This window comes from Onychomys torridus, chromosome 4, assembly GCF_903995425.1.
Source record: "Onychomys torridus chromosome 4, mOncTor1.1, whole genome shotgun sequence".
Taxonomy (NCBI): domain Eukaryota; kingdom Metazoa; phylum Chordata; class Mammalia; order Rodentia; family Cricetidae; genus Onychomys; species Onychomys torridus.
In genome coordinates, this window is record NC_050446.1 from 7325716 (window position 1) to 7348383 (window position 22668).

The 22668-nt window shown below is 47.0% G+C and overlaps 1 protein-coding gene across 3 annotated transcripts in view; it reads right to left on the reverse strand.

The window, feature by feature from the left end:
- Fubp3 (far upstream element binding protein 3) overlaps positions 1 to 22668 on the reverse strand; it is a 47613-nt gene that overhangs the window by 8758 nt on the left and 16187 nt on the right. For 2 of the 3 annotated variants that reach the window (XM_036184007.1, XM_036184006.1), the window contains exons 3-12: positions 15243 to 15276; positions 12824 to 12873; positions 12407 to 12478; positions 11099 to 11156; positions 9080 to 9242; positions 7644 to 7742; positions 5516 to 5620; positions 4123 to 4225; positions 3489 to 3589; positions 825 to 966 (exon numbers count right to left, since the gene is read on the reverse strand). In XM_036184007.1, coding sequence (XP_036039900.1) covers positions 825 to 966; positions 3489 to 3589; positions 4123 to 4225; positions 5516 to 5620; positions 7644 to 7742; positions 9080 to 9242; positions 11099 to 11156; positions 12407 to 12478; positions 12824 to 12873; positions 15243 to 15276 — 927 coding nt within the window. The remainder of the gene's footprint in view (positions 1 to 824; positions 967 to 3488; positions 3590 to 4122; positions 4226 to 5515; positions 5621 to 7643; positions 7743 to 9079; positions 9243 to 11098; positions 11157 to 12406; positions 12479 to 12823; positions 12874 to 15242; positions 15277 to 22668) is intronic. The other variant, XM_036184008.1, reaches the window with a different exon arrangement.

The window sequence follows — 22668 nt, forward strand, 5'->3', positions numbered from 1 at the left end:
AGGAGTGGTAACTACAGATCGTGGGGGTCTGTGGTGGTAATACCCACTTAAGCTCCCAAGGTCACACCCTGGCTGGATTAAGATCTGCTGGTGGAATGAGTTGGGGATTTAGCTCAGTGGTAGAGCACTTGCCTAGCAAGCACAAGACCCTGGGTTCAATCCCCAGCTCCCCCCCACAAAAAAAGATCTGCTGGTGGAGACAGCCCAAGTCACATTTCCTGTAGTAAGAAATCTAAGGGACTCTGGCGACAAGTCATTTTCTCCCTATGCTGTCAAATGAATAATGAAGGAAAGCACAAAAGCCCATGTCAAACAGAAGTCCTGTCAGTAGTAAAGTTCAGCTCAGTACTCACAGGGAGGCCAGCCAAGTCTAGGTGGTCCATGGCCTACTCTGCCTGCTCCCTCTTGGCTGTCAGGAAGGAGGGCATTGTGCAGGCAAGAATGAGGCATTCCACCCAATGCTCTAAACTGCCCCCAAATGTCTAAGATCAACTAGCAAGCCCATCTCGACTCCCCTTACAGGCTGTCTGCATTGCTGAAAGCCTCCTAGGCTGTCCATGAAGACCCAGTGGCCAAATCCAGTGAGGGAAAGGTGACAGCCATGTCAGAAAGCACTCTGGAAGGCATGAGTGTTGGTGACTTCTCAGGGCCACGTTCATTCCAGTCTACAGACCAGGCCCTCCCTCAAACAGGTGCTTTTTTGTTACTCCATGGTGACAAGCCAAGTCAGGGGCCCCAGAGGATGCTGTGAATACAGGCCTGAGAGTTGGTGTCCCCTCCTTGAGCAGCTGCAGGGGACAGAAACCCTGACAGCTGCCTCTTACCTTTGCCAATTACAAGGCCACATTTATCAGCTGGCACTGTGTATGTAATTTCCTGGACACTACCAGGAGTGCCCAAACTCCAGTCCCCACGGCCACGGCCTCTTCCTCTAGCTACTGCCAGGCCTCCAAGGCCATCTCTTTCCTGGTAAGGAAAAAAGGTGAGAGTGAGGACGCCTGCCACTGCCATCAGCACATCTCCCCTCTTTGGTGAGAAAGTAAATGACAGGGTACACCAACACCACACACTGGACCCTCAGCACTTCAGACTTGGAGGCTCGAATTCAGAACAGAGTCAACCAACACTTTGTCATAAAAAGATACCTGTGGGTACATACAGCACCACACACTTGCCTCAACCGGGAAGCCAGAGACTGTGGGCCAAAGCCTGGGGCTGTCTACTTTTCATTGCCAGGTCCTCAAGATTAGGCTTTACTCAAAGCTGAGGCTAACTTTCAGTGGGTCTGTCGGAGCAGTGTGTGACTCAACTTCTCCACAAGGTTGCCACAGAGGACAACGACCAGCAGAAAGGATCAAAGGACTCAAGGAAAAGTTCTTCATCTGGTGAGATGGCTCAGTAGGTAAAGACTGCTGTCCTGAGCTTAATTGCTGAGACTCACCTGGTGGAAGGGAGACCCAAATCCTCCAAGCTGTCCTTCGACTTCCACACACAGGCCCCGGCATGCGAACATGCACATGTAATAAGTACAAATGTAATTTAAAAAAAAAAGGCGGTCTTATTACCAAGAAGGCTTTGTAGAAAGATCCTCGAGAGTGATTTCTTAGGAAGGATGGGGACACATGTCCATAACCCCAGAGAATTAGGGGGAGAGGCTGAGGGACAGAGGGGCCCAGAACGGCTGGCCCAAGGCTGGTGTGTCGGGAATGACAGAGAGGCAGCAGGAGGCAGTGGGCCTCGCTCTGGTGTCAGGGAGGCAGCTCCTCAGTGAAGGAGCACCTGATGGCGAGGAAGACGGGAAGCCTAACAAGGAAGCATGGTTTCCTGAGGGTTTCTGCTCAGACTCTGGCATGGCAGCCAGCTTTCCCAAGACGATGTGAGGAAAAAGGTGGCTCTTCAGCTTTCAAACTTACACAGAAAAGGTGTCACCATGTTCAACCCTAAGAAACCACCAGGGTTCTGGTTAAAACCCAAGCTCTACCCTGGTGATCAGGGACTGAACAGGAGGTACACATTTACAACTGAGAAGTAGCCTTTCACCCCTGAGACTGCTGGCAGGAGCCTCCAGGCACCTCAGAACTTGCCAGAGGTCATGAGCTAATGGACAAGTAGGTAAGATGAATTTCCAAAATGCTGCATAGTCCTTTGACTCTAGTTACCGATATGTCTTCACTCCTGCAGGCCTGGAGGATGTGCTAATCTACCACATGTGTCCCCTACCACAAGTCCTCAGGTTAACAGATGCTATTGACAACATAAAAACTCACCTACATTCTAAAGGCAAGCTTGGAACTAAGTATAAGAGCAGGATTAGGGGAACACATCTCCAATCAATACTTGAGAGGCTGAGGCAGGTGATCCTTATTGGGGATCACCATAAGTTCGAGGCCAGCCTGTGCTATAGGACCTGTATCAAAATGGACCCCAAAACATCAACAACAGCCGGCCTTTAATCCCAGCACTTGCGAGGCAGAGGCAGGTGGATCTCTGTGAGTTTGAGGCCAACCTGGTCTATAGAGCAAGACCCAGGACAGGCACCAAAACTACACAGAGAAACTCTGTCTTGAAAAACCAAAAAAAGAAAAAGGAAGGAAGGGAGGGAGGGAGGGAGGGAGGGAGGGAGGGAGGAAAAACCCCATCAACAACAAAACCCAGGTGTATGAAGACATGGTGCCATCAGGGATAGAATAGGCTCTACTTTACGTCCTGGACTGGTTTTATATCAAATACACCTGACTGTTGGAAACAGTCTGCCATGACGCTGTCATCTACCAAGCTCATGCTTCAGAACCACAAAACTGGGGATGGAAAGATGATCAGTGGTTAAGAGCACTTGCAGAGGACCCAGGTTCAGTTCTCAGCACCCATGCCAGATGGCTTACAACTACCTATAACTCCAGTCTGGAGGATTCAACATCCTCTTCCAGCCTCCATGGGTACTACATACATGTGGTACACACAAATGCAGGCAAACGCTCATACACATGAAGTAAATATAATTACCCAAACAAAACAAAGTTAAAAACAAATTTAAAAATCTCAAAAGCTTTATATAAGTTTGCAATTTTGTACTGGGCTATAATTATATCTAGGAAGCATATGACCTATGGGCCACAGGTTAGACACAGTTGCCGTATAAAGAAAACCTAGGGTATGTGAGACGGCTTGCCCTAACAACCAAACCTAACAGCTGAATTTGCTCCTCAGGCCACACATGATGGAAATCTCCAGAGAACTGATTGCCACTTGCATGCCATACCATGTACACATCACACATATGAATAAATGCATGCACACATACACATAATAAATGTGTAGTGAAAACCTAGATTCTGGGCGATAAAGGCAGGGGGTAACAAATCAGCAAAGAAAGGCAGGAAGAGGCAGATGTGGAAAAGACTCCAATTAGGGGCCTGAGTGGTCAGAGTACCATGGTGCAGCACTGTGTGTTTCTGCGTAGGGTCTGAGACCCAGAGTTCTGGACCCACCTGCGCTGTGAGAATGAGTTCATTGATGATGTGAGCTGCATGCTGACACCGATCTGGAGGGCCCATGACCTGTGCTGCTCTTTCTGGACTAATCCCATCGTCTGTGGAACCAAATGAGAGAGGGTAAGGAAAAGCCCGAGATCAAATAGCAAATAAAATCTCATTTCACAGTCTGAACTCTTGGAGCAGTGTGAGGAGGACTGTGTATGAGTGTGCCTTTTTCACACGTGTCAGAGTAACACCCAGTCACTGTGCAAGCACAGATGACCCAGCCCTTGGGAGGTTGAAGCAGGCCAATAACGATCTCAAGACCAACCTAAGCAAACACAGTAAGATCTTCGTCCCTTCCATGAAAGGTTTATCCTTCTTTGTGATATTAAATTGTCTCCGATTGCATAAAATCAAAATGATGCATTTTGTAAAGAAATGTTCACTTAGCAAAATTACAAACTGGAAATGCTTCATAGCTGTGTGTGTGTGTGGGGGGGGCTAGAAACCATAGGCCAGAAAGATCAAGGCAGTACACAACCAAGGAAGGGAAGAATGACTAGGAAGGAAATGGAGACTGCCAACAAGAAAGGAAGAAAACACACGCCCAGCTAACAGCCCTGGGCGGATCTAACACAAAACTAACCTGGTTTGAACTGGATCCTCACACCAGCATCATTCTGGATCTTTTTGATCATTTCTCCATTTCTTCCTATGACAATCCCAACAGCAAACCTAGGCACAGAAACCTAGACAGACAGACAAAACCATCAGAGCTTCTGCACATATGGCTTTGTAAAGACTTAACTGCTTAAAAATTCATTTGTTATTTTATGTGCGCTGATGTTTTGTCTGCATGTATGTCTATGTGAGAATGTCAGATCTTGGGAGTCAGAGACAGCTCTGAGCTGCCATGTGGGTGCTGGAAACTGAACTCAGGACCTTTGGAAGACCAGTCAGTGCTCTTAACTGCTGAGCCATCTCTCCTGACCCAATTACAATTTTTAATTGTGTGTGTGTGTATGTCTTGTATGCATACAAGTACAACTATCTACAGAGACAGCGTGGAGCTAGTTACAGGCAGCTGTGAGCTGTTGTGTGGGTGCTGGGATCCGAATCCAGGTCCTCTGACAGGAGCAGCTAGCGTTCCTAACTGCTGAACCACCTCTCCAGCCCCCGGCATTTTCTTTTAAAAGGAAAGACTTTAAATAAACAACTTAGTTTTTATTACAGTGCAATTTTGGAATTAAAATAATAAAGCATTTTTTCCCTTACAGAACAATTTCTGTGAAACTGTATACAAATATATGCCATTGGCTCTACCTGTGGCCTTTTACAGTCTTTTGTTCTTTATCTGGAACTGTAGTAAAATGCACAGGCTATAGTACCTGCTACTCAGTCATCCAGAAGTGCAGAGCCCAGTGGCCTCACACGGAGTCATGATGCTGTGGGGAGTGACCAGCAGCACCATCCAGACTCAGTGCCTATTGGTCGCCACAGAAACTCTGTACCACTGAACACCACCACTTGCTTCTATTGTGCTTTCTGCCTGACTCCACCTTGTCCCGAGTGGCCACTGTGAATCTAGCTCAAGGTACTAAGTGTGATGTTTGCATGGTGTGGCATAAATGAAAATTATAGGACAGATTTTGATAACATTTCATCTCATCAATAAAACAAGATTCCAGGTTTGATATAATCATAACATTATCACTGTGAAGACTTGGATTTTGGCACCTATTTAGACATCAATTTAATCTGTAAAGCAAAACTGTGAAAACCAGAGGAATGACCTGCCCTGTAACGAAGCTGGTTTTCCATGCTTGTTTCTCCTTTATACCCTTGAGCAGTGTGTGTACTCTCGGGTTTTGAAGATGAGAAAAACTACATAACCAGTTTGAGGCTAAGGAACTGAGAGAAGTGTGACCAGTGGTTTTAGTAACACTCTTTTCTTGAGACAGGATCACATCACTATGTAGCCCTGGCTGGCTTTGAACTCAGCCTTGTTTGCCCACTGACCTGTGACAGGTCCAGCTCACCTCTATACTACCTCCTCCTGCTCTGGAGGTGAAATCGCCACGCACACCCCGAAAGTCAGCCTGGTCTTTCTCTCGGATGATTTCTAGGACCATTTCTCTTGCTTGCTGCACAAACAAAAACAAAAGTACCAATGGGGGAAAATTCTGGAAAAAGACAGCACCGGATGAAAAGCCAGGATCAGGGTCAGGATCAGTGTGACCCAAGACTGTGAAGGCGCTCACTGCTGACAAGGATGAGAGTCTTGGGGGACATACTGCAACTACTCTAAGGTTCAAACTCTAAGTGTACCTACTCCATCTGCAGCTGTGTCAACACAGCTAAGGTGAGTGGAAATCCTTCCAGTTGGCCCCAAATGTTTCTAGCAGAGGCTCCCTTGAGCCAGAGGACAGACAGAAATAGGCAGCACAGGCCATAGACACAGCTCCTGCCCTCAGAACTCTTAGATCTTGGCTTTTCTACATGAAGTGCTAGGGGGTGGAACCTAGGACCATGCACAATCGTAGGCACATGGTATATGACTGAGCCACACCGTAGGCCCAGCTCAACTGCAGCAGGTACCGACCTCCGATTAAGATGGCATCACAGAACTGAAAGCACGAGGCAGACCCTACTGTCCTCCCAAAGGTAAGTGCATCTGTTCACACCTGTTTTTAATAACAAATGGACTTAGTGCTTGCTTACCCTGCCTATGACCTCAGGTTCAATGCCTAGGACTGCAACCAAACAAAAGGAAAAAAAGAACTGAAGACTTTAAAATCACAATTATTTCCCTGCAGATTTATGAAGAAAGATCAATACAATAGGGGTGTTTTCCTGAAGAAGACACTTTCCAAGAGAATGGGGATGTACATGTTTGTGGAGATCTAGGTTCAACCTCTAGCACTATGTAAACTGACACAGGGGCTGGATACAGCGGCTCACTCCTGGAACTTGACTGATGCAAAGACAAGATGCAATCGGATTGTGTACCTATGTTTGTGTTGGCAGGAGGAACTGTACACTGTGATTTTCAAGAGAGGGTCTCTCACTGGCCCCCGAGGTCTCCAAGTAGGCTAGGCAGGCTGATCAGAGAGTTCCCAGGATCCACCTCTCTCTACTTCCCTGAGCTGAGATTAACAAGTGCCATTCACAACTAGCTGCTTCTTTTCTTTGGGGATGGAACTCAGGTCCTCATGCTTGCTTGCAAGGCAGTCAATCACTTTATTCATTAGATCATTTCCCCAACCCAGTAATCTTATTTTAATCTTATTTATTATTGGAAGCTTCACTGGGCCAAAGTCCAGTGCTTTTCGTTTTATTTTTTCAAGACAGGTTTTTCTCTGTGTAGCCCTGGCTGTCCTGGAGGCTCAGAGATCTGCCTGCCTCTGCTTCCTGAGTGCTGGGATTAATGGCATGCACCATCACTGCCCCGCTCCAAGGCTCTTAAAGAAGCACGACAGGTTAGATGCAGTAAGGAGACAGGCTGCAGATGATAGGACACTAGAATTAACCTGACAACATATACCCATAGACACTTACATTTCTGTCCCAGTAAGTGTGCAGCCACAGGCCGAACTCTGCTTTAGCACACAGCAAGCTGTGCTGAGGGCAGATACACCTGGCACTTGTTTTCATCTGCACCTCCAGCTGGCCTGGACTTAAACTGACCACAGCACAGCAAGGCTAACAGTATACTTCATCTGGGTTACCCAGTATCATCTGCAACGTGAAAACTAGCACATGCACTGTCCCAGGAAGTTGTCTGTTCTTATGTGGCCACATCCAGCCAGCGGCTTTGGCACTGGGCACAGCTAGAGATTACATCTCCATCACATTTCCTCAAAGATGTACCACCAGCTGTCAACAACCACTTGGGTTAGACCAGCAATTCTCAACCTGTGGATTGAGATCCCCTTGGATGGTGGTGGTGTTGACTGACCCTTTCATAAGGGTGGCCTAAGACCACCAGAAAACACAGATATTTACATTATGATTCACAACAGCAGCAAAATTACAATTATGAAGTAACAACAAAAATAATTTTTGGTTGGGGGTCACCACAACATGAAGAACTGTATTAAAGGGTCACAGCATTAGGAAGATGAGAACCACTGGGCCAGACGAATCTAACCCACAAGTTCTTCTTACCTGTACTTTAAATGGATCTCCAGTGATGCGGAGAGGCTTGTCTGCTCCTGTGGGCAGTGGGCCATCCTGGATCATGACCATTTTCACACCTGTCCGCTCCTGTTGGGAACATGCAAGCACACAACCCTCAATGTCATGGGGAAAAATGCACGATGCCTCAAGAAGCAGGACTGGGCCAGTTCATCCTGAGTCTACGCCACACTTCCCATAAGGTAATGCCTTCTCCCCCAGACGGGCTTTGGGACAAAACTCCAATGTGCCCATCCTCTTTACCCATGTCTGGAATATCTGAACTCAAGGGTGCTGTTCCTACTGAGAGCTGCACATTAAGGTGTTCTGCTTATCATTAGCTGATGACAACCCACCATGCAACCAAGTGCTGCTGCCTCCCAGGCACAGGTGAGATGGGTTCTCAAACCACCCAGGGGTCCAGGGCTAACTGGATGATATGTGGGTTCTGTGACACCAAATCCTAAGCTTTTACAATTTACCCTAGGTTTTAGGAGGCCTTCTACAAATCTAAGGCTTGGAGTATGACACACAGGCCATCACCTACAGATGTCAAGTGCTAGAGTTCTGAAGTCTGCTTAGAACATGCACTCAAATGAGTAGCTATCCATTCTCGGGTCAGTGTGGCTGCCGTGTGTTTGGCTGGGGACATATACTCTGCCTTAGCGGGACATGTTCAATCTCAAACATTCTTGACTAGAGTTGTCTCAGTTTATACAAAAGGGTTCTGCAGCTGAGAGCGGCCTCTTCATTGTGACTCACAGAAACAGGGGAATGGGTACCTCCCCAGCTCTGAGTACAGTAAGGCAGTCAGTCACTCCTCTTTCTATAGACAAGGACCCTGAGCACTTGAAAAGTAAATGAGCATTTTTGGACCTTTTGTTTGTTTAAGGTCTCTTAATGTAGCCCTGGATAGCTTGGAACTCACAGACATCTACCTGCTTCAGCTTCCTGAGTACTGCTGGGATGTTGGGGGAAAGGCGTGCACCACAACTGGGTTTTTACAGTTGTCTGCTCAACTATATAATTCCCAGCTTCTAACATACATTCTTCCCACTCTAGCCTCCTAAGCTCTGAGACTCCAGGCCTGTGTCACCATACTTAGCTATAAATGAACCCCTCCCCCAAGCCAGGGTCTCATGAAGCCAAGGATGCCCTCAAACTCATCATGTAACTTAGGCTGGTCTTGAACTCCTGATTCTCCTGCTCTCAGCCCCTCAGGTGCTGAAATTCCAGGTATGTGCCCCTAGTCTGTCTAAACGAGCATGTTTAAGAGTACAGAATCGATGCTAACAAGGAGAAGATTTCAGGAGACCCAACTCCAGGCTGTTCCATGGTGTCTCTCCTGCCCCGTATGAGGAGAGGCTTGGAAAGAGCCATGGCTCTGCGTGGGAGGCCAGCCCAGCTCAGTACACGGTGTCACGCACCTGCAGCTGCTTGATTGTCTCCCCTCCTTTGCCGATGACCAGACCCACTTTAGATGCAGGGATGAGAAGCTCCTGGATTGTGCTGTTACTATCTATGTCATTGTGAAAGCCAGGGCCATTCCGACAGCGGTCCACAATCTGCCCCAGGAGCCGTTTGGCTTGTCTTTGGGAGGGAGAAAAAAAAATCACAAGAGACCCAGCATTAAATGGGCGTTTAAGGTCTTCTGGGAAGGGAGACGGTGCCGGGGAAAACACGAAGGAGTCAAGGCAGCCCTCCATCCAGCTCCAGCTCCTGCCTCACAACCTGGGAGGTCTGAACCATTCACCATGCTACAGAACTGCAATTCAAAAGTAACACACACCATACCACATCACTGCAGCTTCCATGTGGAGTCTCAAGGAGCAGGCTACTGTCAGACCCCATCCCTACATGTCCTGCCTGTTACTTTGAATGTCAGCAGCTCTGGTGGCAGAAACCTCCTACTCCTTTGTTCGTCTCTGTTCCCCACCCAGCGCAAGCCCCACAGGGAAACACTCAGCACACTTGTTAGCCAGGGTGAGGGAGAGAAAGAGCGATGAGGGAGGCGGAAGAAAGCAGGGTTAGTAACCACGCTTGAGCTCCTGACTCCAATGTCTCCCTGTGGCCAGCAACACTGCTTCCAGTTAAGCCACAACATCTCCAGTGTGGTCTGGGGCACAAGGGGCAGTGTCCTGCTGCAGCTGGACTCCAGGGAGCACCTGACTGGTGCAGCCCAGTAGACTTTGTGTCTCACACCCCACTCTCTGTCTTCATTTCTGCAATGTGGCGACAGTACAATCCAGCCTACCAATGTCACATGTTGGGACAATTCCCTTTTCTGCACCAGAATCTTCCCTGGCTGTTATTTGCAGAACTTATTCTTTAAATCATGCATCATCTGTTTTTTTTGTGGGGGGTCCCCTGATAGAAACAGATTCAGCAACCAAACAGGCTGGCTGTGTTGGAGAAAGAGATTCCTCTTAAAGCTTAATTCTCAAGCCTCAACTCCTCGGGTAGGTACAAAGTAGGAACACTTAGAAGAGTAGGAAGGACATGCCATTTTTTGCAGTCTTGAGCCTTTGTGTAGAATCATCTTGTGGGCTCTCAGCAGCTGCAGCTTTTTAGTATTTTGCTAGTGTACTAGATTAACCTGTGCTGGAAAAAAAATGCTGCTACTCCAGCAAAAGCATCCAGCTTGCCCTATAATGCACACCTGCCAGTGATATTTATTCTGGTTCACTGCTTGCAATGTTACAGCAGAACAAGAGAATTTAAACCCATCTAGGCTCCCTGAGAAATGGAAATAAAACAACCCTACCTACTGAGCCAGACATAATCTCAGCTTCCCCATGCCCTAGTGAAATACTACTGTACAGATTCAAAGAGGAAAGCAAACCACTCCAGCCCGCATAGTCCTCCTCCTTAGGAGGTACTTGGGTTTATGAGTCTGTGTTTGGTACAGGGCTCTGAGCAAGCATGTACCAGGATAGGAAATCAAGGCAAATTATCAGGGCTCTTGCCAAGAACCTCCAAAGCCAAGGCATCTGTTGGTTCACAAGGCTCTGTGAGTGGAGCAAAGGCCACAAAGAGTGGATTCACTTGGTTTACAAATATCAGAAGGGTAAGCAGATCAATCAGCCCAGGAAAAAGTCCTGGTGCCTGGTTCTCTGTTGTTCACAGTGATCCATTCCTCTGACCCAGGCCTGTTTGGTATGGGAAGTGTTAACAAGGAGATGGCTAGCCAGGATGAGTGTCCACTGATGTCCCTGGTTTATGGAGAGGCCACGACAGCTGGAAGGCATTCTAGGCATGTGCGTCTGAGGTAACAGAAGAGTTCTCCTGGTATGGCAACCTCCCAGGCCTTTCTCCGACTGGAGATGTGCTGTGGGGCAGATTCAGCACAGACCGACAGTCTGCAGCAACAGTTTGCCCTTCCCTTTCTCCTCACTTGGGGAAGGAGGAAGAAGAGTAAAAGGAAAAAGTAAATAAAACAAACTTACTCAATACTTTCTGGGGTTCCGGTAAGTACACAGGGCCTCTCTGGAATCCCAGAACTCTCTATAAGAAGAATCAAGAAGATGAGGTGTGTTGGTGGGCATCAGGCAACTGTGTGCCTTTGCCTCTGTGTATAGACTGTCTCTCTGGGGCTGGTTCCTACACCACCCCCACTGAAGCACAGTCTCCCAAAAAGACCAGTTTGCTTTGCTGGGGGACAGAACTTTAGTTCTCAATGTAGAGACTGAGTCCCACAGGGGAGCCAGGAGGACACGGCAGAGCTCTGAGAGTTGGTCCTAATTACCAAGCTCCACTCACTCTGACCTGCCCAGAGGCTCTGCAGCAGCATCTGAGTCACTTCATTATACTTCCCTCACTCTGTCTGCAGAGCAGTCTCATGGACACAGGTCTGCAGACTGCTCTGAGGGTGCTAGGAAGGACTTCATAAGCACATCAGGATTATAGCAGCTACTGTATCCATAGCCCAAGAAACTGGCAGCAGGGATGCAGGATGGGTCCTGGACCATTTGACACTAGAGGAAAACCTTTGTTTCCAACACCCATATGTTTTAAGACTGACCCTAAAAAACTCCTTAAAAAAATCCGCCCTCAAAAAGTTGAAGGAGGGAACTGGGGACATAGCATTGTCCTAGCCTACATGAGGCTCTGTTTGCAGTCCCCCACAAAGTCTCAATAGCTAACAATAGCTAACAGCAATTACTGCCTTCCAGATATGGCAGTGAGTATCTTATAAGTGACAAACAGCTTCTACCGCAATGTCTCCAGACCCTTCCTCTCAAATAGAAAGAAGACACACACACTCAGATGATATAATAAAACTACAAATAAAATAAAAACTGTTCTTCAATCTGTGTCTTTAAACATCGCATGATCAACACTGTGTTGTGAGAGGTCCTGAAAGGTGTCTAATATACACTCAAGTAGCTAGGACCCCCACTGTCCTCTCTCCACAAAGTGGAAGGGTGGTTGTACAGGGAAGCTGGGTGCAGGCCCCACCGTGCCTGGCATCACATTCTGGTGCAGAAAAACATAGGTGCTAGGCCAGCCGGCAGGTATCAGGAAGAGGCCATGCTGGCCAGAGTTGAGTGTTGCCATAAAAGGCAGGAGAGAACCTCATCTCCAGGCTGGCTTCTGCTCTGGTGCTCAGGTGGGGTCCAACTCCACAAGTACAAAACAGACGCAACCACACATACTTACCCTAGCCTCTACCAAAAAAGCAAAGACACCAAATCTGGAAAACGTATGGAACACTGATTTCTACTAAAGAAATCTATGAGAAAAGCAGCCCTTACCTGAGGCAATCTGAATTTTGCAACCAGATTCTGCTTGAATTCGTGAAATCTGCTCACCTCCCCTGCCAATAACTGCAACAAAACGAGCAGAATTAGAACATACCTCCCCCACACTTAATCATGCAGATAGCTTAACTAACCCAACAGACATTTATACTCTGCTCCCAACTCACTGGAAGCTCATCTCCGGGGAGCCCATCAACTCCTGGGCATCACAGCAGCAGAAGCTGCATGTGCCATCAGCAGTGAATGGGACCTGAGGTGAGGTGACCTTAGCTAGGGTAGCCAGGCACAAATGCTCTGACTTTATTGACCCCAGTGCCCAGCACACTCCCACTCCCATTCTCTCACAGGCAACATGCTCGTAAGAGATGGTAACAGACCAGGATTAAGGGAAAAGACAACAAAGATACTTACTAAATCCAACCATTTTATCAGGCACTTTGAATTCTTCTGTTATTACTGCCCTAAAAACAAACAACAATTTTTAAAAGTCAGAATTCAAAATTCTGCAGCCATCTTAGATCCCCAAGATAAAAGCTTACAACAAATCATGCTGATTTGGCCCTTCCCAGGCACTCAGAGAGTGTCATTTCCAAGACTCTTTGGTCAAGCATGTCTCAAGAACACCAAAGCCTCTCCCCTCTAGTCAGAAGAAAACCATCCTGATCCTTAAACCAACGTCTTCCTTAGCTGCCTCTTCTACATACAGCTGTGCCCTTGTAGCAGGGCCTAACAGATGGGCTGTCAACCCCAGACAGTTAAAGATCTGCTAGGGTTTAGAAAGAGGTTCAGACACCTATTAGGGTGTGCTCTCTAGATTAATACAGAGACAACGTTTTGGATTTCCTGGTCTCTTTGTTTCCTGGCCCCCCTCTAATATACCTGTCTTCTAAGGTGGTATGTGCTCACGAAAACCAGCACCCCGCATAGCCTAATCAGTGTTGGCCAGGCCAGTATAATCGCCTCACTCGTGCTGTGAGACTCTTGTTAAATATGATCCTGTCCATCAGGTGCCTTCAAAAACAAAAAAAGACTCCAATGGCTCCTTCAAACAAACTTTAAAATGTAGCATGTAGTGTATTATGGACAATATCCAATTGCCCAGCACCCTGGAAAGCAATTAAATCTAAACATTTACTTTAGGGGATGCTAAATACAAGTAGTTAAAAAAAAAAAAAAAAGCATACATTTTTAAGCATCTCCCACACAGCTGGATTTTTACCCACCATGGAAAGGATCGAATACAGTCATGTTTTCAGGAGAGTGCAGCACTTAGAAGAAATCTAACAGCATAAACAGAACTGCTACCACATCACTGTGACAGGAGCCACCTCAGCCTGTGTACATGGGGACCTTTCCTCATTTCTCTCCCTGTCTCGAACAATACAAGCATTCACCCAATCCTAATGGGGCCAATTCCTTGCATCCCACAGCCCTCAAGACCTAACACCCCCAGGCATCCCACAGCCCTCAAGACCTAACACCCCCTGGCATCCCACAGCCCTCAAGACCTAACACCCCCTGGCAAAGAGACCAGGCCCGTCAGGATGTGCTTCAGCACAGCTGCCAAGGCTGTGGCATCTTGTACATAGGGCTGAGCACTGTGCCTGCTTATGTAGCACAGGCTGTCCATAGGAACTGACTAGAGTGCCTTCTACACTAGCACAGTGGGTCAGCCTGTATGGGGTGCTCACCTAGCATGCTTGCTGGCAGTCCTAACTCATCCCCAGCACCAAGAACAAAAGCAATCCCGCCAAGATCCCTAAAACAACACACACAATAGAGAATACCACAGAGCTGGGCAATCCCTCAGCTCTCAGAAATAACACTGGCAATCAATCTCTAACTCCCCTCGATGTACCTCTAGCTGCCCTGGAACTTCCTATTTTAGACCAGGCTAGCCTCACAAATACAGTGACAGTCCTATGAAACCACACCCAGCTCAAAGGTTCTCTTCTGAAAGCAAGGTTGAAATTGTCTAAGGCATTAAGAATAGGCATTCTGGAAAAGTAACATGCTAATTACAGTCTAACAGATAATGCTCATCAGCATTTCATACTAACAACCTCACATAAATTATTTTAACTCATTAACAAACAAAACAATGCAAACAAGAAAATCAGGCTAAACCTTCCATTTAACCGACTCTTAGTGATGTTTAGAAACCCCCAGCATTCACATAGAACATGGAGGGCAGAACTGTGTCACTGGCAGTGCAGATTAAGGACACAACTGACAGTTAAGTCTGCAGAGGAGAAGCAGCATAGTTTCCTGGGCACTTTCCCTTACTGTAGGTGATGCTATGATCAGATGCTCTTATCTTACAGATGGGCCTTTTAAAGCCTAGGGTCTTTGTCTCTAAATCCTTAATGGAAAGCTATGAGGGAAGAGGGAGAGAAGCAACTAAACACTGTTCAACAAATCCCCAATCCCAGAACATCCTGATTCTGAAGCCCCATACACTCTGTTCGCCCAAGAACTGCATTCTTCTTCTGTGAAGAAGCTGAAGATCCTGAGGCACTCGGAAATTCTCAGAACCAGCAGGACAATGCACTCCCTCCTTTCAAATGGACTCTACAGTGGAAGAGAGCAACTCCACCATTGTGCAAGTCTCTTGAGGCCCAACAGGGGCTGGCTTAGTGCCTCATGTCAGTCTGCTCCTCTGGCCGATACTGTTTTGGAGAGGGCTGACAGAAACCATGGGTCTTAAGGAAATCTAGCCCCTGGCTTCCCACACTCCCAACCTCTGACTTGCTAACACTCCAGTGCAGATGGTGGATCAATAAACAATTAGAAATGATCAATAAATAATAAAACATAACCCACTGCTTACCTTTGATGTACCAAGGCCCCTAACTGGTTACCTACTGTGGCAAAGAGAAAGAGAAAAGAAAAATCAAAGCATTAGCACGGATAAACTAACTTCATCCTTACCAGCATTCTTACTGTTCAGGGGTGGGCGGGAGACAGAAAGAAAGCAAACAGTAATTTAGGCTCAGTGGCTGAAATGAATGCGTTATGTGATATGAAACAGGAGGGGACGTCTTGTTCAACAGTCTCTAACCCAGTGTCCAGCTGAACGAAGGATAAGAAATTGATCTGTGTGTCCACATGCTGAGAGGCCTAGGAAGGAAGCCTGTCTGTCTAAATCCCGCCCGCTCCCTCCTGCTTGGCATCCAAACCCAACATAGATACACCAGGTCCTTCCTACTCTTTCAAAACCAAATGAGAAGATTTATCTCCTTGGAAGCACTGCTGAGGACTGCTCCATGGCAGCTGTAGTCACTAAGAACATGCACATATGTCCCTGTTCTGTAAGCCCCACCTCACCCAGAGCAGCACCAGAAAGCACCAGTCTCCTCCCTCCTGCAGCAGCTTCTCTAGTCCATTTCCCAGAGCGGAGTGCCAACAGGCTCTCACTTCAGAACAGACTCTGCAAACCACATTTCCAGAGCGGCTCTGCCAGGCTCCCTGGTCTAATTTCTGTCTCTCAGCTATCGATGTGCCCTCCTCCACCAGCCATCAGCAAAAACGGTTTTGTGCTGTTTCTCTTCTGGAAAATGCAGCTCAAGAAATATAGTCAGTGGACAAAGGGAGACTATAAACTCAAGAAGTGAATGGACCTTTCGAGATGCTAAAAGAGCATTCAAAAATATGTCTCTGGGGAAAGAGGGAAAGCATCAGCCACACCAATGTCTGGGAAAGTGAGAATGCTTAAGAAGGCCAATTGCTGTCTCCTGTCCAGTTCCCCTGCTATCCCCTGGACAGGAGAGGTCTGTGAAGAGACAAACAAAAGCAAACCAGACCATGACATCCTCAAAGGAGAGAAAGCAGAGGACCAATACAGCCAAAAGTAAACTACTGAGTTCACTGAAGCTATCGATCCAGAAAAAATACTCTATTCCATGTGATCAATAGTAAGATGACAGTCTGCAGCCAAAGCAGAGACACTGTACACTGTTAATCGCTCATCTCAGGGGAAGAGAGTTGTTTTTAATAGACTCCTAGAACTTTCTTTGCCCTTACCCAGTGTTCGATTCCCATTCGCATGAAAACTGGACACTCTCCAGCTAAGCAGAGGAATCCCCATCAAGGGCTTTGCCCAAAAACTGTCTACCACCGAGGGGACAGAACAAAATGCCAAAGAGAAGGGCAAGGGCAGAGGCTTGTGGGGCTGCATAGCAGTCCTACCCTGTAATTCCAGCACTCAAGAGGTTGAGCCAACCTTAGTTACACACACAGATTTCAAGGCAGCCTGGGTTATACTGAGCCCTGTCTCAAAAGAAAGTTTAGCTTCCTCAATTTCCATCAGAATCCTCTATTAGAGGATGATGAGTCCACTGAATACAGGAAGAACTAAACACCGCAAGTGAATGCAGTCCTCAGTGAGAGCTGCATGGCAGACTGCAGCCCCCGGCTCAAAGAAGCCACAGGAACACAGCAAAGGGCAACTTGGCCACAAAGAGCCCTGTGAAACTCACCGGAACACTCTAGGCCTTCTGTTCAAACACCATTCAATGACAGTCTGTGCTCACAGCAACAGAAATTCCTTTTTGTTGGCAAGGTACACGTCACTGGCCATGAACATGGCATAGTTCTTTCTCCCAGACACTCAGAGGTGCCTCAAACACTGGAACCAAACCTGCACACACCATCACTACTAAATACACAGCCTTCAAGGGCCAAGACACCAAAGGACAAAACCAGATTCCACCAAGTCAGTATTGGGCCTCAGGCAGGCTGAGAAGCCCAAATACTCCCCTCTCTCCATGCAAGCACAACACATGGAACACATGTGTGGCTCTATGCATCTATCTTATTGGGTGCTTAAAACTGGAAACAACAGAAAGGATACTGGGTACTGTGCATGCAACTACAATGCTCCTCTTGGGTCTCTCTGTCCTCCTGGTGGGAGGGTCACACTAAGGAGGCATCTCACTTCCTGAGTCCCCTTAGCTCAATTCCAGCATACCTGCACTCATAAGGTGGTTCTCACTGACCCTCCACACCAAACGATAGAAACTGCCCGAGTGCTGAGGGAGAATGAGCTTTTCAGATATGAGGCAGCTGACAATATAAAAATTACTTCTGAGGAGTAACACTCAGCCAATTTCAGCAATAATCTTAAAAAAAAAAAAAAAAAAAAAAGTATGGTGCCAAACACATTCTTTCTCATGAGGGGAAAAAATTACCTTGTTTTTGTTCTTTGCAAAGAAATGTTAGCAAAGTTATCACTGCCAACTAGCCCAACTTTCTAAGAAGATGTAATTTTAATAATCATCTGTCCCTGGCCCCCAGACACCAGGTGCTTGGGTAGATACCAGAGTGCAGCTCCAGCAGGGAGAAAAATGGCAGGATTTTTATGCTCAGCAGCAACAAAACCAATTTCCTCTTCAGATTTTTTTTTAGTCTGGATTTGTGTTCAAGAGCACCTTTACGCGTAGTGCAGGCTTTATGGAAGTTCAGGTCACTGTGCACACTCCAGGCCAACAGGCCTGAAGCTCCCGAGGAGTGCTGGGATTGCAGATACTGCACACTAATTTATATGGACTCTGGACTGGTCATGCTCTCACACAAGTGCTTTAACCCTGAGCCATCTCCCCAGCCCTCCTCTTCAGTCTCAACATTCCCCCATTATAATTGGCCCTTTCCTGGCCTCAGTTAAGGTCAGTGATACCAGGTGGCTAAGGGGACGTAAAGGCTTCCTGTGTCCTATACCACAGCTCCTGTTCCAGACCACAGAGTGCCTCTTTGCGGAAAGGCCGCTAGGGCAAGTGATCCATTACTAATGTTGTCAATTATTTTTTTGTTTGCTTGTTTTTTTTGAGACAGTGTCTCTCTGTATAGTCCTGGCTGTCCTGGAACTCTCTCTGTAGACCAGGCAGATCTTGAATTCAGAGATTCACCTGCCCCTGCCTCCCAGTACTAGCCCTAGTACTGGGATTAAAGGTGTGCTCTACCACCACCTGGCCTCCTTTTTTTCCCTTGAGACAGGGTTTCTCTGTGTAGCTTTGGAGTATGTTAGGGAACTTGCTCTCTCGTTCTATAGACCAGGCTGGCCTTGAACTCAGAGATCCGCCTGCCTCTGCGTCCTGAGTGCTGGAATTAAAGGCATGCGCCACCACCGCCCAGCCTCCAATTACTTATTTTTGAGAACTGAGAGAAGAGAGGTAAAGACAGGAGAACTGAGGGTTCCAGGTTAGCCCAGTGTACTTGGTGATACTCTCAACAAAAAAAGAACAGGCAACTGCTTGAGGGTGTTCCTCACTACTAAACCTGCCTTCTTTCCTGAGTACTAAATCAGCAGGTGTAGATTCTGCTCAGCCCTCAATCCCTTCTTTGGTTACTGACCAAACCCAAAGCATGCCTGTCCTGATCCTCAGCTTTCTCATTCTTTTACTGAAGACACTCTCACACCCCATGCAACTGCTTTCCAACTTCCATGGAATATGTCATTTTTTTTCCTGGACCCTAACTAAAAAGGCAGGGTGCTTTTTTCTTCCACATCTCCTTCCACCTAGCAGCTTTGAGAGTTATAGCCAGTATGCGCTGCAGACTAGAACAAACTGGTCTTCAATCTTCAAACAAAATAAAATAGGAAGTGACAATGAGTTCGGTGTGTGCCTGCCAGCCCATCACTTAGGAGGTGAGAAAGAATCAGGAGTCTGAAGCCGTCATAGAGAAGTGCGGGTTCAAGTTTGTCTCGATGTCACCCCTGCTTCCTCATGAGCAGAAAAGACCACCAGCAGCAGCCACACGAGGCACCGCCCTGCCACACCTGCTTTCCCCACTACCAGGGAGCTGCGGTCATTAGCAGCCTTCCAGGGCAGAGCACAAGACACCTGCACTTGCACCCCAGCTACCTGAGTCCACATGGGCTCTGCCACTTCTCCAGGCACTTCTGGATCATTGTTTAGGAGGTGCTGAGGATGGAACCCAGACTCTCCTGCACACTAGGCCAGTATATGACCACTGAGCTGTACCCTCATCCTGAAATATTATTTCTGTTACTCTCAGCCACCACATCAGGCCATTTGGGTGCATAAGGGTCCAGTGTATACTAACTCAACTGGAGGGTCAAGATGAATCAACACCTGTACCCACAGGTGTAAAAGGTGTAAAAGGGTACCCACATATGTACTCCATCAGTACACCCTTAAAGCCAAGGCCTGACCCAGAAGCAACAGAGTAACTGTAAGTGAATAGTAGTGCTCTGAGGCCATCAGCACAGTACTAAGACTTCCTCCCATGATAAATATGGGGGGCCAGACTTCTTAAGAACCAATTTACCATAGTGAAGGCTTACATTTCATAAGCCTTTATTTCAGTTTTTTGTGTGTTTTAATGTGTATACTACCTAGTTATGATGGAAACAGATTTTAACTCACTCATGAGTGATAGTTTTAAAAGTAAAAGCATTTCCTTTCTTATTTGCAGCAGTCCTGAGGATTGAATTTAGGGCCTCAGCCTAGCTCTATCTACTACTGAGCTACAGTCTCAGCTCTAAAAAACATCTTGCTACAGCTCTCATGGATAGTCTCATGACAGAGACTACAACTTATCCAGCTCCCCAACACTAGGGCTAAGCCTGGATGAAGACTATTTCTAGAAGGAAGTCACATCAACCTTGCAATCTAACACCAAGTAGGAAAGCACCAGCCAAGGCTGCAGGTCTAGATACAGGCAGAGCAGAGAAGCAGCAGTTGAGCAGGCTGCTGCAAAAGCAGAGGTGGACAGCCAGGCCAGGAGGATCTTAGGAGAGAACCCTAACAAGCCAGACAGCTCTGGGAGCTGTACACCTCAGATGTACTAAGTCTGACAGGAAAGCACTGCAGTTGAGAGCAAGGATTTCCAAACTGATGCAATGTCAAAGGTGTATCCCCAAAGATGGAGAACATGTGGATATCAGCATTCAGAGGTGAAGGGTTTGAGAGTCTGGGACCATGGTTCATCGAGATGGCTCAGTGGGTAAAAGTGCTTGCCATAAAGCCTGATGACCTGAATTTGACACATGGAACCCACAAACGAGAGTAAAGAGAGTCCTCTGATCCCTGTACACAACCACAAGTATACCATACAGACTATAAAAAGAGTGACGAGTATAACTGCTTGAGCTACATGATGAGCCTGACTCCTGCCTCTGTCTCAAGGAGACTTAAGAGGCTGGGGAAGAGCACTGAGCAGGCCTAGTGAGCTGAGCTGCTGTCTTCCTGCAGGACCAAGAGACTAGAGAAGCCATCTCAGGGGCTGGAGAGTTGGCTCAGAGGCTAAGAGCACTGGCTGCTCTTCCAGAGGGCCCAGGTTCAATCTGAACATGGCAGTTTAAAACTGTCAGTAACTCCAGTTCCAGGGGATCTGACACCCTCATACACACATACATGGAGGCAAAACACCAATGTATATAAATTTTCTAAAAAAACAAAACAAAACAAAACAAAAAAACCCACAAAGAAACAAACAACCAGACGGTGGTGGCACACACCTGTAATCACAGCACTTGGGAGGCAGAGCTAGGTGGATCTCTTGTGACTTTGAGGCCAGCCTGGGCTACCAAGTGAGTTCCAGGAAAGGCACAAAGCTACACAGAGAAACCCTGTCTCAAAAAAAAAAAGAAAAGAAACAAACAAAAAAGAAACCACCTGCAGAAGTTCTCACAACTGCCTAGAGTGCACTGACTTGTTCCCTTCCATACAGGACACTTCTCCAGGCACCAATGCCCTGCATCTAATTAGCTCACTTTCCTCCATAAGACACAGCTCCCCAGATCTGGCCCAGTGACCTTATTCCCAGTGGCCAGGGAGGGAGAAGATGATGCTGAGGCCAAAACTAGGCCCTATTTCCAGGGTTCTTTCTCTGTTCAACAGAAAACCCAAATTCCAAACTTGCAGAGCAGGAGGAAAGAAACAATTTTCATAAGTTATTTAACAAAGAGGTTTACTTGATCAAAATGTGCTGCACAGTGCAGAGCACCTGCAGGTAATGTCTGCTGCTGCCTCCAGTACAGTGGGTCATTATAAGACAAGTGTGCAGAGATCCAGGAGACCCAGCAGGATGCAGCTGCACTCTCCCTGGTACTTTCTCACTAAGAAAGCACATCGCAGAAAAGAAAGGAAAGGGAGCTATACTGAGGAGCTGTCTGTCCTCAAGGACAGACAAACACAGAGAGTGTGTATTTTAAAAAGAGGTAACAAGGCAGAAGCGGTAGTGCATGTCTGTAGTCCCAGTCCTTGGGAAGTAGACAGCGGGGTTAGGAAAGACTTCACCCTGGCTTATATGACAATCTGGAAGCCAGCATATGCTATCCCCAAAGTGGGCACGGTAGCACTTGCCTCTGAACTAAGCACTCAGGAGGCAGAGGCAGGTGGATCTCTCTGAGTTCCGGGACAGCCAGGGCTCCACAGTGAGACCCTGTCTCATAAATCAAACCAAATCAACAAAAGAAGTGAAAATGCATGCACTTGAGACTTTAGGTGAGGTTCTGGTCTTCCCTTCAGAGTCTTGTCTCTGGCACCCATATCTGCTGTTATCCTGTGCTTTTTATTGATAAATTCTGAATGTTTACTCATTTCTTTCAAACAGGATAAAAACATCTTTTTTTTTTGGGGGGGGGGGTTGAGACAGGGTTTCTCTGTGTAGCCCTGGCTGTCCTGGAAATCACTGTAGACCAGGCTGGCCTTGAACTCACTGAGACGCCTGCCTCTTCTTACCAAGCGCTGGGATTAAAGGTGTGTGCTACCACTGTTCATCGAGAAAAATATCTTAAAAGTGTCAGAAAGTTTCACTAACAAATGCTTAGGTATACCCTATGCAAAAGACAGCATGGCCCAACTTTTCACACTTTGAATCTACCGGCTGAATTGCTAGACAGGATTGGGTAAACTGTAAAGTGATTGATCATGATTTCTGGGAACACTGCACTAGAGAGATACTATCCATTAAGAAGATCTGTGCTCAGAGCCAGACAACTCCATTTTATTTTTATATTGACGTCCCGCAGGAACAAACAAAGCACACAGCCCTGGAAAGGGAAAGAGATTTCTCTGAGTCACTGCTCCTCACTTGTACAAAACTGCCCTTAGCATACTCAACCATACTAGGTCTAAGAAATCACTTTACAAAAACAGAGACACCATAGGGTACATTTAGCAGTAGCAATTTAAATGGCTGCCTGCATTTTGACAACGCTGAGGTGAATTTCTGTATGAGATCACAAACAGTTTGGGTTTCTTTGTTGTTGTTGTTGATGTTTTTTGACAGAG